We start from the raw sequence: 15,238 nt of genomic DNA on the forward strand, positions 1-15,238 counted from the left end.
TCCGCCCTTCCCGACAGCGGTGGATACATTAGGCAGTTTTAGCATATCGTTACCGTGTTTGCGTTACCGTTTACCGTGTTACCGGAAGCGCTGGCGACGGTGAAGCTTGTGCCGGTAAGTTACCGTTCGCGGTAACTCTCGCGCTGCGAAGCCTACTCCCGCAAATACGGTAAACGGTAACGTAAACACGGTAACGATATGCTAAAACTGCCTATTGTATCGCGCTTCGCTTTTTGGCATCGGGGTCATGGCGGGCGGCGCGTACGGGGCCCCGGAGGGTCTCCTTCGGATGAGCGTAAAATAGCCACCATAGTAAAACTCTCTGGTTTGGCCGTCGCCTTTTTTTCGGGACTGTTTCGACGGGCCCTTTCGCAGGATGACTCCCGTGGGAGCAAGAACGGATCATTATTGCGACGTCGTCGCGAGGCCCATTACGGACTGTACTTGTGGGTGTTCGGTTAAGCGCGTTTAATGAAACGGGTTCGTGGCCTCGGCCGCGCGCTTTCCGGAAAACTTGGCGTTGCTTCGCGCTGGGAAAAGGGGGTCCTTCTGGGAAGCGGCCGGGCGAGGGGTTCGCAGGGAGCGAGGGCCAGCGTCCGCAATCGACCGCCGCGCCTCTTCTCTCCGGCGTTAGCAGATGAAGATGCGGAGCCGGATATTCCGGGAAATCTGCCTTCTCGGAAGAGCCCTTCGCAGAAATCCGGGGTAATTTTTTTTAGAACCGTGCGTTGTGCGTACCGCATGCACTTGTCTCGTGTTGTAGTCTGACTACGGAACCGTATTGTCCAGATTCTTAAGCGTTAAAACTCCGAGACTCTACGCTGGGGACCTGTACGAAAAAGCGAGTGCCGCGAAAAGATTTGTGCTCGCGGTGCAGAATCGATTAATCAGTTCGTTTCTAACAGCGCGCCCACTGGTTTCGCTGGCAAGAGAGGCTGTTTCCCTTACTCTCAGGTAAATGTGGTTTCACCGCTTCGCTCCTGTGAATTGTGGTGGGGTCCGGACCGGCTGTTGAGATTTCTCAGGCGACAGACATCGTCGTCCTGATACAAAAGGGATACTATTCATAATCACTTCGAGGTCAATCAATCACTCATGATTGGATAGAACGAGATTCGTAATATATTGTATAAATTAGAAGTAAATTTGGCGAAACCAAAAAGGGCGACAGGGGGACGCTTCGCACGGGCCTTACATTCTGTATGGGGACATTATCGAATAAACGTGTGCTTGAATGAATTTACCGGGCTGCCTTAGATTTTTAAATTTCGCTTTGAAATGAGGCCGTGATTTGACGCGATGCTCTAAATTTGCGCTAAGGAAGTCAGCATCCGAAATGTGGCCGATTATCTTTTGAGGCACATCCCTCCCTCCCTGCCCTTCTAATATGCACCGTATTTTTTCACTTTAAAGTGAAGGCTGATTCGAAGGAAAAGGGGGAAGGGGCCGGGTTCGGGAACCTTGTACTGTGTCGTGTTAAAAGCGCGCGTCACCAACGGAGGGGACCAAGCACCGCCCACCGCGCTGATCAAGCCGTTAGCTGCTAGCTCCCACCGCCTGAGAGAATGTCTGCTTTTGAAAGTATCAACGAAAAATGACGACAGCTTGTTTCATAGTCGTCGCTCCCGCTAACGTTATCCCGTTTTTGCCGCTGTTTGTTTCATGTGTGCTCGCTGACGGCAAGAGCAGACGGTTGTACTCGCTCCCATCACTACAAGTTCTCGGACTTGTTCGCCATCGCAGTGAATCGGACCGAAGGCGAAACTTGAAGCGTGTGGCTTGACGTATTGGAGCTGCCCATTTGGAAGGGCTAACTAAGCCTACCTTTGTGTCTTCTTAAAGCGTTCAAGCGCAGGTAAATTATTTATTTATTTATTTATTTATTTATTTATTTATTTATTTATTTATTTGAAATACTGCCAGTCTCTTTTGAGATCAGAGCAGGTGAGCATACATAAAACGACATAAACAATAACATAGACAATACATTAATAAACATGGATAATAACAGTAAAAATACTCGGTAAATAACATAACAGTGGTGAATAAACATTCTTTAAGCTGATAAAAAGGAAACATGCAGGTTTCGTTTACACAGCCAGGTGTTCGGTTTCAACAAGAAAATGGAAGTGCGCGACTCATATTTCGACAAAATTTGGCCGAATAGATCTGGGAAGTGTACGTGTCTGAATGTAGCACTTTATTTACATTGGGCCACATTGCTGTTATTTTCAGAGAAATGACTAATCAAGTTTCATCAATCACGTTTCACCATTCCGGATTTGTGACCACAAATCGTAGGGCGCAAAAAGTATGAGGAGGAGGCGCAGGTCTTCACGCTTTTGACGCTGGTGCGTTAGCATTTTCGGCACTGCAACCTACTGTATGAGCCACCTTTCGCAGTTATGTGCATTTTCAGGGACAGCCTCTCCCTTCGATAATTTACCTCCCTTCCCCCGTGGAATGCTAGAGCCTCTGCTCCGATGCTCAGTCCAGCTGCGTTCGAGCCCAGCCTCGGGCGAGCGCCGATGTGTCGGGTGCGGACTCGGCGCTGCTTCGTGCCTGTCGCTCAGCACTCGAACACCGGGCGCCCACAGATGTTCCGGAGTGCCGTGTGGGCGGGCGTTCCCGCTGTTGTCATATGCCGGCGATTACGCGCTTTCCCGAGGGACGAGAAACGGCGTTCCGTTCGTATCCGGAGGAGCAGTGTGCAGGCGTTCGGCGAGCAGGATGCGGGCCGTACGTGTTTTGTGCCCAGGCATACGTGGCCCTCTTTTGTCACCACTTCCCTTTGTAGCAACCTGAATGCGCGTGTAAGTACTGTGCTGCACTTTCGTTGTAGCTCACTGAGGGAGCGACGGCGCAGTTCGGGGAATTTTTCGCTCTTTTGGATGCTCGCAGAGATACCGCGGTTCTCCGGATTTCAAGTGGTGGCATAAGTCCCCGCGGTACTGTATTATCGCTACGTCTAGAAAAATTTGATCCCCAGTCGAACTGCCCTTCATTGTTGCCGCGATCGATGTGGCAGGCCTTAAGCGCCAACTTCCGGAATTCCGATTTTGGGAGGAACGAGGGATATAAGAGGCAGTCATTCTTTGTAGCTTCCTATTGTCAGTCGTCTGAAACGAGAATGGTACGGTCATGTTTGGTAAAGTGGACGCCTCCGTTACCCAGAAAAATCGTCCGTAATGTGAGTCGTCCATAATAGCGAACCAAGGTCAAAAACGCAAACATTAAGGAATAATCTTGGAAGAGGGCCGATGCTTCTTCATTTGGGTTTTTTGCACCTAGCTGTCGAAGGGCTTCACAGAGCGACTTCAGTGGAAGGTCATCCATCGGATCGCCCTCTTCCATAGCAGCGCTTTGACATATCGAACAGATGCTAAACGTGTCTCACTTTTGAATTGGCCGAACTGACCAAAGAACCGTACAGTTTTGCCTTTTATGCGCAGCGAATATTGGCACAAACTATTTTTAGTGTTGGTATCTTGTCTTAAGCTTCAGAACGTGCACTTTCCAGCGTATGCCGCTCCGGGCGAACTTGCTTGATACGAAAGGGTGTCACGCTGTCGCCAATACCGTAGGAGTGTTTTCCGATAATCACGAATGTTGTCGATTCGATTCAATGTTTCTGAAAGGAACGGCGTTCCGAGGTACATTCATGCTTCAGCTTTGTATGCTTCCGCCAACAGTGAATTCCTGGTACGTGCTGGGGCCGATGGGGGTCACTAGTCATTGTTTCTCTTTTTTGCTTTGTGCACCCGCGTCCATAATAACGAGCCAAAAAGGCCTCTATTTGCGCGATCCGTTTCCAAAACAGCCGTCCATAGTCCGGACTGCGGGTTTCTATATTAATGGGGCATAATTGCATGGCTAGAGATCGGTCGCCGAAAATTTCGTCCACATTGCGGGTTATCCATATTAACTGAATACTATTAACGAGACGTTACTGTATCGCGCTATAGATGCGATCATGGCACGTCGGCCACCTGTATATCATGCGGTATGCGAGATCCTTCGTGATAAGGACATGTGGAACATCTGAAAAGAACGGAAATGTCCCGACGGTGCTTTCGATGCAACTACTCACTGGCTGTACCGCAAAGGTATCCCAACGGGGAAACGTTGACGAAAGGTGTAATCTGCGCTAAGGAACACACCACACACAAAGAAGAACACAAGGACAGGCTTGATATAATGTACCGACTTGCCCAACAACAAGTCCTTCTGAGCAACGTTCACGGTAACGCGCCCAGGGAGAGCATCTCCTCACTGTTCGTTGTAGCGGAATGCAGAGGAAATGAAGTCGGGCAGTCGGGGATTATGTCATTTACTAGCTTTTCATCCATTCTGTGCGTTGGATAAAGCGTAATCAATCCTAAGTGGCTACACTGAGCCAAAAGGAGTATCCAGGGTTCGTCCCTAAATTTACCAACAGCCAATAAAGTAGAAAGTATGGAGCTCCGCACCCACCATATCTTTGTAATTTGTCGGAGTCAGAATTTCTAGCCGTGAAACATCTCGCATTTCCTGCTCATCTACGAATTACTGCTCATCTTCGATTGCGAGTAAAAACTCTCGAACGTGGCTTTTTAGATTATATTGCGTGACTTTTTTTTTTTTGCTATTTCCACTTGCATCTCTGCCTGATTTTATACCGCGTCACGAAATATTTCATTAGACCCATATATTATCTCGCGATATGTACGCAAGGCGCGGATTAACTTTGAACAACAAGCGTTCTTCTGTCGCACGTCGTCGCTATCCGTCACAACCCGCCTTCGCAACTCGCCGTAAGAAGGGCCGCTTTTTATAACGACAGCGATGCCTGGCGATGAATTACTGGGACTGCTAACAAACATATGCGCCAAATCGAAGCGGACAGTCGACGTCATTAGAGCACGGGAGCAAAATCAGATACTAAAATGAACAGCATCGCAAAAGGTACTGTTGAGCTAGTTGGTAGGCTACATTGGGAAGGTTAACAGCACGGAAAGGGGCGAGCCCAACAGCCGCGCACTGGCTCCCGATTGCCCGTTTTTCGGCAAAGGAGAGAGAGAGAAAAGCTTTTATTAAAAATATGCACGCAGGCCTGTTTAGTCCTCACATTCCAGAGAACCTCTGGTGTCGTCTTCAAGCCGCTGCCTGATGTACGCCGCCAGTTGCCTTTGCTCTTCGGTGGTACTTGTTGCGGTCAGCCATCCTTTGTTGGGTGTATTTGTAGTGTTGTGTATGGTTGTGCAGTTCGAGAGGATGTGATCTTGGTCGAGTATGACGTTACAGGTAGAGCAAGTAGGGGGTGGTGTGTCAGGATCTTCCCATATCTTGTGTAGTCTAGCTGGAGTGTCCAAGGTGTCTGTTTGAGCTTGTCTTATTAGGGTTGCTTGGTGTCTTGTGAGCGTGTCAGAGAGCTGTGGCAGTCTCCTCCTTCCCGTGGAGTAGTCCTTCAATTTAGGTGCTGTTGGGACCGTGAGCGTTTGATTTGGTTCGAAGTTGGCAGGAGCCCGGGCTGCGGCTTCTCGGGCCAGCTGATTAGCTTTCTCGTTGCCTGCCATTCCTTCGTGCCCAGGTATACAGTACACTGGTACAGATCCCTTGATGCTGTTGTTGATGGCCGTAGCTATGGGGTGTGGCAGTTCCATGCTTAGCAGTCGGTGACAGGCGCTTTTTGAGTACGTGTGCTTCGTGGGGCTGGATGTGTGGTCAATGGCGGTGGCGATGGCGGTGAGTTCAGCCCAGATGGGTTTCATAAGGGGGATGCACTGCTGGTACTCCTATTTTTTTTTTGAGGTCAGCATACTCTATGCTTGCTGCTGTGTCTTACTGCTGCATCTGTGTATACGTGGTTGTTGAATTGGTCCGCAGCTTCTCGTTTATCGAGGTATTTGGCTCGAATGTTCCTTCTGACCTTGTTGCGTTGGCAATGCATGTGTCTTGGTATGGGTGAAACTTTGAGTAGGTTGGCCGAGCGTGAGCTGAGACGTTCCAGTCGTAAAATAGGCTGCTGGGGTGTGTACCCTAGACACTGAAGTATCTGTTGCCCTGGAACTGTTGCTTGGAGTCTGAGGTGTTGGTTGTACCTGTCCTGTGGACAGCTACGATCTCCTCCAGCGTATTGTGTGTTCCTGTCTGAAGAAGTCGCTTGGTGCTGGCATTGATCGGAATGCCTAGCGCAATCTTCGTCGCCTTCCTAATGAGGAGGTTGATTCTTTCTTCCTGGGTTTTAGTGAAGTTGGTGTATGCTGCATGGTACCTTATTCGTGAAATAAGAAGTGCATCCCGTAGTCGTAGGAGGTCGTGTTCCCTGAGTCCATTTTGTCCGTGATTCTGCGCATCATGTGCAGGACTTGTTCTCCTTGCCGACGTATGTGCTGAGTTGTGGCATGGCCTCCCCCGTCGCTTTGAATGTAGTGTCCAAGTACCCTGATCAACTTTTTGCAAGGAATTGAGACGTTTCGGTTTTTAATGACAATGGGTGGAGGCTTCCATCTTGGGTTATGTATGAGAAGAAGCTCCGACTTTTCCGGTGAGCTCGGCAAAGGAGTGTGCAGATACGACGCGCGCATGTTGTCGTCGAGCTGCAGCGCGTCTGTTGTGCTCCGTCAGCCGCGCCCTGTCGCGCTATACAGGCGACTTTCTCCGTGTTTCTGCTGCGGCGCGTTCCCGAGCGCCAGCGTTGCGCCGCTGCGCTTTCGATCTGGCTGTAGCGCTTTTGTGGCCGGCTCGCTGTTGCTAACCGCGCTGAAGCTTGGACGCCGCTGCGCCTGGGACGTATTTGCACAGCCCGGCTGCCAATTTGCACTGCGCATCGACGGCCCTCGCTTGCCCTCCTATTTTCGCGGTACGTTTCTCTGGTTGTGTGGACGTAGATTGTAAGAAATACCGCCACGAAGTTTGTTCCGGAAAGATGCAGTTGCACGTGGGCGGGGAGGGTGCACTGCGACGTCCTGTTCATGCTGCTCGCACACTGTAAGCAGCACATTTCGGCGAACTTGTAGGAGCCGCTGATGATTGTACGCTCGACGTTGGAGTGACGGGTGGGTAAAGAAAACTTGGAAGAAGAGGGGGGGGGGGAGGTTTGAGGGTTCGGAAGTCGTTGTTCTTTATCGTTGACCATATTTTAGGGGGCCAATTGGTTGTCCTGCGTATTGCTCCAAGAGGCAACCAGCCGAGGTAAAAGAAATGAGCGCTTGTCTGTGTCCTCTCGTTCATTTTGCGCTGTTTAAATACGCGAACAGCGGTCGTTTCCAGTGGGTTCCATTGAGGTTACCCTGCTGTGTGCCCTTGCGGGCTGATAATCGCGACTGGGACGGGCAAATCATGACCAGAATGTGCCCACGGTTGTTCGTATCTTCGACCGCCAGCTTTATGGCGCTCGCGCATTTGCCGGGTAAGTTGGATGTGGGAAAAACTACCGTGGCGTCGACTCGATGGCAGTTGCGTTCCTTGTACACGATGGCAGTTACGTTTCTTTTGCTTTTTTTTTTGTTGTTGTTGTATTTACTGCCTAAGATTATACAGCACTGTCGGCCGGTCTCCAGCTGTTCTTGCGGATTCGATATTTACGGAGTCTTAGTATTTTCTTAGCAATAAACGGCACTTCAATTTTAGATGCAGAGCATCTGATTCACTCGCCTTGTTCCTCCGACGTCGTCGTCGTTGTCGTCGGCGTTGTCCACCCCTCCCCCATTCTCCTAGCCGCACCAACTGCGCTCTCCGCCGCTCACCCCCTCTCCTCTCCGATAGCGAACACACTCTCGCGAGGGGCATTCGATTGGATTGGCTTGGATTGGCTTGGATTGGATTGGATTAAAGTGGATTGTGTTGCGTCATAGCCGCGGCAGACGCGCTGGGGCCGGCGCATGTGCAGTACTCTCTCTTCCGCGGTTTCCTCTCCTTCGGGCGCGCTGCGCATATAACCGGTGTGTCGTTCTCCGGCGAAGCAACATCCACGCTTGGCTCAAACACCTAGAGTCCACGCCGCTTTACAAGTACGCCAACGTCGTCATCGACTGGGACCGGCTTACGCAGTCCCCTCAACGTTATGCGTGCTATAAAACGCGGTCCCTTCGTCGCTCCGCCTATGCGTCGCATCTACACAGGGGTTCCCGCGAGGGGAGGTGGGAGTTTTTTACATCAGCTTGGTCCCATTGTAAAGTTTTCATTTTATTTGTGAAGAACATTAGGGCCCTGCTTATTTTATTTTATCCTATATCTGAATATTGTAAACGAAAAACAAAAGAAATGAACACACGCGTGCAGTGAGTTAGCGAATATCGAGAAATGGGTGGATGTAGTGAAGTATAAGGCTGTAGGGATGTGGAGGAATTCAAGAGCGGAGGTGCGCAAAAAAAAAAAAAAAAAAATGGAGGCATTTGTATTTGCGAAGGGGCTAATAGGATAGAAGTGTACAAGCGGTCCCTTTACTTCACCCGTCACCCTCACTCCTTCTCTGTTTACCATAATTGGACATTGCAACCTCTGGTAGCGCTTTGACATTCGTTGTGGTTTCGGGCTTCTGTTAAAATGTATTTATGCACTATTTATGTAAAATTTATGTAAAATGCACTATAGCAGCTAACAGAAAAGGCAACGGGTGTTTGTCCTGTTTCTTTTTTTTCTAGAACCTCAAATCACGTTATTTTTTATTTTGCTATTTTCAAGTCTTGCCCAATCGTTTATTTGTAAATATCGGAGGATAAAAAAAAAACGCAGTCTTCGGGGTCTCCTTAGGAACGTAGCTATGACGTCACGTTACTTTGAGGCGCAGTTAGATAATTCTCCCTCCCTCCCCCCTCCCTCCCTTCCCCATCTCTCTCTTTCTCTCTCTCTCTCTCTCTCTCTCTCTCTCTCTCTCTCTCTCTGTTCTGTTCTGTTCTGTTCTAGCAGGATATAGCCAGCGGAGGAATCTTCTGAGTGGTGGCGTTGGGTGGGCTCTTCGGGTCTCGTACAGAGCGTGACGTTGGACGGAAGCTAACAGTTGTCATAGCGTTCACGATTCAGGGCATTTTTACTTCTATTGAAGGCTCTTTCTGAGATCCAAGTAGCAGTGGGGTACGATGTTGTGTGATCAATGTTAACAAGGCAAACAAAAAGTAAAATAAATACGGCATAAAAGCAGTGCAAGAAATGAGAAAAAGAAAACTAAACATTCTACAAGCGATGTCTGGTACATAGGGCAGGGAAAACACGAACTGAACAAGAGAAAACCATTTGTAAAGAAGTCATTGAAATGTTGCACAGACTTGTATCTCTGGTTTTATTTCCCGGCATGGGGGAAGATCCCAGGAAATCGAAATTGATCCGGAGCCCTTTGCTGTGGCGTGCCTCATGGCTTAGGCGCAGCTTTGGCGCGTTAAACCCATTTATCCGATTCGTTTCCCAGCCTGGTCTAGCACCCTGCGCGAGAAATGCCCCGAGCGAGCACCTAGCCAGCCCTCAGCGGTGCAGCGAAGCATGCGTGCAGGCGCGCGGCCAGCGGCGGCATGGCGCAAGGGCGGCCCAAGGGCGACCGAGGAGCGCGGATGGCCTTGCCCGCTCTCCGCTTTCCTCCCCGCGAATCGGTCATCTCGTCACCGCTCGTCGCTCGCCCTGTTTTCTTTGCCTGCCTTCCTCCTGGTCGCGTAATTCTCCTCGTGGCGCCGTGTTTGCCGATGTGTCCGACTTGCACGCCTGCGAGTGTCTCCCCGAGCCGTTTCTTTAGTATTCCCGGTTCTGTGAAGTGACTGCGCATGCGCACGCTCTTTTCGTTGCTACCGTGACCGCGAACCGAACCTTTGCCACCGTAGCACCGTGGGGCTGCAAAGGTGGTAGCGCCGCTGGTCGCCCATAACCGGCACTCAATCTATGACTGATGAAGTGGGTACAGTTACGCTGAACGTAGCAATTAAAAATACATACTTGTTCTTTCGCATTCCCTGCTAACTGTGTTTACGGGTGAAATTCAAGTTAGTTTTGCATACACCTCAATGCAGCCGTACGGCTACAAATGAAAGCTGTGCAGCTTTCTCAGAAACTTCGCAGTTGAAGAGAAATTCGTCCTGGTTAAGGATTCGAACCCGGGACCACCGCTTAACCGGAGCAGTCGCTCTACCAACTGAGCTAACCAGGCGGGTAGCCGTTTGCAGCGCGAAAGCGAATTGATCAACAACTCGAAGTGAGGGACAGTTAAAGCTGTACAGCTTTCCTTTGTAGCCGTACGGCGGGGGTCCCCTGTTCGAATCCTGGACCAGGACGAATTTTTCCTCTACTGCGAAGTTTCTGAGAAAGCTGTACAGCTTTCTTTTGCAGCCGTACAGCTGCATTGAGGTGGATGTCAAAGTGTCCTTCGCAGAGACTTACTCCACCTTGGGGATTTCCCCTAAATCTGGCCGATTGAAGTTCAAGATGCTGGGAAATGTATTTTAAGTAGCGACAGTGAGAGCTGAACAGCTCTGGAAGCAGCTTTTTTTCCCATCCCATCTTTAATTAGTGTTGGAACCTCGGCCAGCAAGTTAGTCCAGCCAGGGGTGTTTTGTGACCTAGCTTTTTCTACAGCGCACAGGTGCGCCTAGAATCTTTCCGCGCCTCCCCCTGTCTCATCGTGCATGCTGCCTCCGCCAGTAAGAAGCTTCGTCGTCGCTCCCAAGCCTCCTGTCTTCGACAAAAGCTCCAATTATGTTGTTTGATCGTTTCGCTTGGCACTTTCACGTTCTTGCGCTTTGTATAGAAAGCACAAAGAGAAAGTGTTGCGCACGACCGCGCAGAATTTCATATCCTGTTGCGGAAATTCGATGCCCGGAACTCACTCTCACCGCCACAATCATCAGCCTGTCTATACTCTCACTGCAGGGCAAAGGCCTCTCCCATAGATCTCCAATTATCCCGGTCCTGGGCTAACTGCGACCAATTTATCCCCGCAAACTTCTTGATCTCATCTGCCAATCTAACTTTCTGCCGCCTCCTGCTACGCTTGCCTTCTCTAGGGATCCACTCTGTTACCCTTAATGACCAACGGTTATCTTGCCTTCGCATTACATGCCCTGCCAACACCCTTCTTCTTAGTTTCTCCTATGTCCTTAACACGCGTTTGTTCCCTGACCTACTCCGCCCTCTTCTTGTCACTTAATGTTACACCTATCATCTTCCGTACCATTGCCCGCTGAGTCGCCCTCAGTTTAAGTTGAACCCTTTTAGTGAGCCTCCAAGTTTCTGCCCCCTACTAAGTCTACGCGCCTTTAATAGCCGGCTCGCAATGAGCTAACTTTGACAAGGGTTCTTTTCATTTTTCGCTTAACAAACAACACTTTACCAAGTCGTGGTGGTTTTACTGTTTGTGCTCCTCGGAAGTCCTCACGAGTGGTTGCCGACGCCGCCTCCGAGTGGCACTCTTGAGGCGTTCATTTAGCGGGGCCTGACGCAAACGCGCTGGGTTTCGCAAGTAGCGGGCACGTGCCCTGCAGCTGGTCTGCAAGACGGAGCCGTTGCACTCGGAGCACGCTCGTTCCGAGCAGTGTTGCAATCGGTGCCGCTCCGCGAATGTCTCCTGTGTAGTTTGTTAACAAGGGAGGGGATCTTTTTTGGGGGCTTTGTGTACGGCAAGGACGGATGCTCCATTGACTTTCAACCGCCCCCTCAGCCCGTAAGCCTTTCCTTGCGTACGAATTTTTATACCTCTGTGTCGACGTTCTTTTCCGCCTCGTTCCTTCCCTCGTCATCCAGTTATTGTGTCTAGCGCATCGGTACATATTCTGCCCCACTCCTCCTTATACTGGGTGGTATGAGCTTATTCACGAATCTTTTTTCGTTAACGAGTCTCGATTGCCTTCCTGTGACTTGTGCGATGCGAACTGCAATGGGTATAAGTCATAACTTGGCCTGTCTAAGCTTGGATACACCCGGAGTTGCTTGAGTTCTCTTAGTGATATGCCCAGCGGGAATCGTTAAGTCTGGTCTGTAAACACAAGCGGGCCATTTTATTTCTTCTTTCTCTCAGTACTAGCACGCTAAGCGCAACAGCTTTATCGCTCGCGTTCTTATCTCGCAAGAACTTCGTCCAGGTGAATTCTGCATATTACGTTCTCGTTCTTCGTAAAATTCGCTTCGTTATAAACGCAGGCACAGACTGAACTGAACGGTTTATGGGCACGGTAGTAGCTGGCGGTTAAAGCGCACGCTGCACAAGGAGTGCAAACCCATGGGGGCCCATCTACGGACTTCCTTTTGGAGCTCCGTTTTCTTTCGCCAGGTATCCGAACTGTCGGGCAACCCTCGTGAACACTACGTGTATTGGCATTTTGTGTTGACGTGCGTTGCCTTTAGCCGAGAGGAATGTCTTGAAGACTGCTTTTTTCAATCTGCATGGCTGTGGCTAACCAAATTTCGGGCTCGTGTTCTGTGCAATGAGCGTTCTTGTGGGTACCTCGTACGACTGGGCGAATGATTCGGGTCAGCGCGTTCAGGTTTTTCTAGCGCCAGTGGTTCTCAGTTGGGGGTCCGCGGACCCCAAGCGGTCCGCGAGGGCATTTTAGGGCTCCGCGAAACCTACCCCGATATTTTTTTTACACCCGCTCCCCTTGTTCATTTTTTTTTTCTTTTTTGCTGAACCTGGCTGGAAACGCAACACGGTGGCTTCGCTACATGACGTTTAATTTTTGGAGTAGCTAGTGTAGCGTCGCCCATGTTTTAACGTTGGCGTTTTGCACGACACGCCAGCTTTGCGGAAAAGCCAGACACACAAACGGCAGTTTGTATGTGCTTGGGTGACTATTACCTGCAAGAACACATTATTTGGCGAAATGACACTCTTCAGCATAAAAAGTCAGACAAAAATGGCTCACATTGATTAGTATGTTGGAGACCTTGCCTGCAAGTGCAAATTCTCGGAAATTAGGATACAAATCAACACAGTTCATCGTGGTGTCCCCCATCACTTTTACAAGCCTTGAAGGAGTCCCCAACACACTCATGGTTGAGAACCGCTGCTCTAATGCATCATATCTGCAGCAGTTCGCACTACAGCTGCGCCATTGAGTCCTTTTTTTTTATTACGTGACCAATGTCTTCTGCTAAAGACATGGTCTTGTCAAAACAACCGCTTCAGTGTTTTTTTTGTGTGTGTGTTTGCGGTAGTATTCTCCTCATGTGCAGAAATGTGTGTTCTACGTACACCTATTGGATGAGCACTGGGTATAGGCTGTCATATTTCAATGCGTAAGCTTTCTAGGGCTACTTCCCTTACAAAACACATTTGTGCGTAATGTAGCGATTTGCGCTTCGTAGGAATACATGTTTGTTATAAAAGTCACAGCGACCTTCATTTTTTTGAATTTTATATGTCTTGTTGTCCTGCCTTTTCGAGACAGTCTTCCAAGCAATTCATCTGTGTGTAGTGGTGACGCCGACATTGAGAGGCTGGCTGGATAGCTGTCAAGCCCAGTATCCAATGGCCATTTTCTGCAAAATTTGCTTTACGGCATTGCTTCCATATGCTGCAGTGAACTTTTACTTGAGTAAATTAGCCGCGTGAGAAAACCGCGGGAAGCCCTGCGTAAAAGCGAGGGATGCGACCAGAATTCCTCCTCGCTATTGTAGAATTCCTCATAGACGTTTCTCTCTACTTTTAAAAAAAATTTCCGACAAGCATTTGCAGTTTTAAAATAAGAAAAGCAGGTGGACGAAAATCATAGGCCCATTTTTAAGAATCATTTGGCAAATGGTGTTGAAATTAAGCTTAAAAAGAAAAACGTCGCGCATTCCCGGCGTATAGGGAATTTATGAAAACTTGAAATAGCCTTTGCTTCCTGCAACGCCTTCTCAAAGGCTATTTTACGTCTTGTTTCGGAGAATCAGATCAACCTTGCGACTTTCTTCGTGGGTGCTACAGAAGCTGCGTGTAACGATGCCCGCTGTCCTATTGACTCCCCCTCCGTTACCTGAACGAATATCTCTCCTACGTTCTAGCTTTTAAAAAAGGGCGACCAGTTGTTAGCCTTGCGTAAACTAATCGCTTGACGTGTATTGGTCGACCGTCGTAGAAAGATCGTTCACGTGGCTCAAGGCCCTTCTGTCTGCAGCGATCTTTTGGTCGCAGCCTTCCACCCTTCACGATGAAACGTCGAAATGAAGGCTTGCGATGGACATCTGTCAGAGAGTAATGTTGACGCAGCAGCGGCACAGCCACAAGCGTACGAACACTCGCGGAATTCGCTCCTATTTTGAGCGCGGATGTCATTTTGCGCTCTTACCGGGGCAAGATCGGATGATGGCCGCTTGTTAAAAAGCCAGTGAGTGAGCAGGCAGCCGTACGGTCGAACTGCAGAGGTAACGGGACCGTACTAGTACAACGTCACAAGTCACCTAATTAGTGGCCAGTTTCTCGTCTTTCTCTGCCTCACCATCTAGCAAGGCCAAGGGCACTTAAATCTCGTTATTAAAGTTGATAGTCTTTCTTGGGCTACTTTTTAACTCAAAAATTTTGGTCCATCTATTCGTCCCTCGATTCAGCCGCCCGGGCAAAAGTTAAAGGAATTCTTGAACGAGGTGTTTGTATAGGAAAAACATTTCCAAACTGCTAAATCTTGTGTCAGTGTTCATACTTATCACCATTGTTGAGCAAAAACAAAACATTAGGCGTATTTAAGGCACAACCTCAGTACATAACATGGCTGTTTGGTTTTTGCGATAGCAAATAAAAAATCGCCCTAAAAAGAATGTTTCGACCGAAAAATTCGAAAAGCGCTCGTTCCAAGAAGTCCAGCACTGACGAAAGGTTTCCGTAAATGGAGCGCGAGCGGTGGAACGTGGGGAAATTGACTTGAGCAAACCCGCACCGTGTTTTATTATCGTGGGAGGAGCGAGGCGGGAGGGGAAATGTGTGAGGGGTTGGCGGGAAAGCGAAGCGAGGTAGTTACGTGCCAGGGGCGGTAGATGGCTGTCATCTGTCGACGACATTTGCAGTGAAGTGACGGACACGCAGTGAATTTCTTTTTAGCACGAAAGTGTTTTATTCCGGGCTTCACGAAGATTTCACTGACGTCATATCCGTCACGGAAGTGACGCCAGTACAACGAAGCAAGCGGCCTGTAAAGGGTGCACCCCTGCACGCAGGGTCTCCTTGCGGGGAAGCAACCTTTACTACTAAAGAATACGTTATACTTTGGAATGTTCGTTTTCGGGTTTTATATTTTAACGCGGAAGTGTTTTATGCGGGGATACACCAAGATTTCACTGACGTCATGTCCGTCAAGGAAATGACGCC

At 49.3% G+C, this 15,238-nt stretch overlaps 1 protein-coding gene across 2 annotated transcripts in view; it reads left to right on the top strand.

Moving 5' to 3' along the window:
• Polr2h (DNA-directed RNA polymerases I, II, and III subunit Rpb8) overlaps window positions 1-15,238 on the top strand; it is a 107,270-nt gene that overhangs the window by 33,552 nt on the left and 58,480 nt on the right. The window contains exon 1 of one of the 2 annotated variants that reach the window (XM_077705956.1): window positions 6,539-6,841. The exons of the other annotated variant lie outside the window; for it this stretch is intronic. Within the exon in view, the coding sequence (XP_077562082.1) occupies window positions 6,565-6,841 (277 nt within the window). The 5' untranslated portion in view covers window positions 6,539-6,564. Of the gene's footprint in view, window positions 1-6,538; window positions 6,842-15,238 lie in introns of those variants that run through there. 2 annotated transcript variants of the gene reach the window in all.

The sequence above is a fragment of the Haemaphysalis longicornis genome, unplaced genomic scaffold, assembly GCF_048455015.1.
Source record: "Haemaphysalis longicornis isolate Haplotype H1 unplaced genomic scaffold, Haemaphysalis longicornis Haplotype H1 scaffold_4, whole genome shotgun sequence".
NCBI lineage: Eukaryota > Metazoa > Arthropoda > Arachnida > Ixodida > Ixodidae > Haemaphysalis > Haemaphysalis longicornis.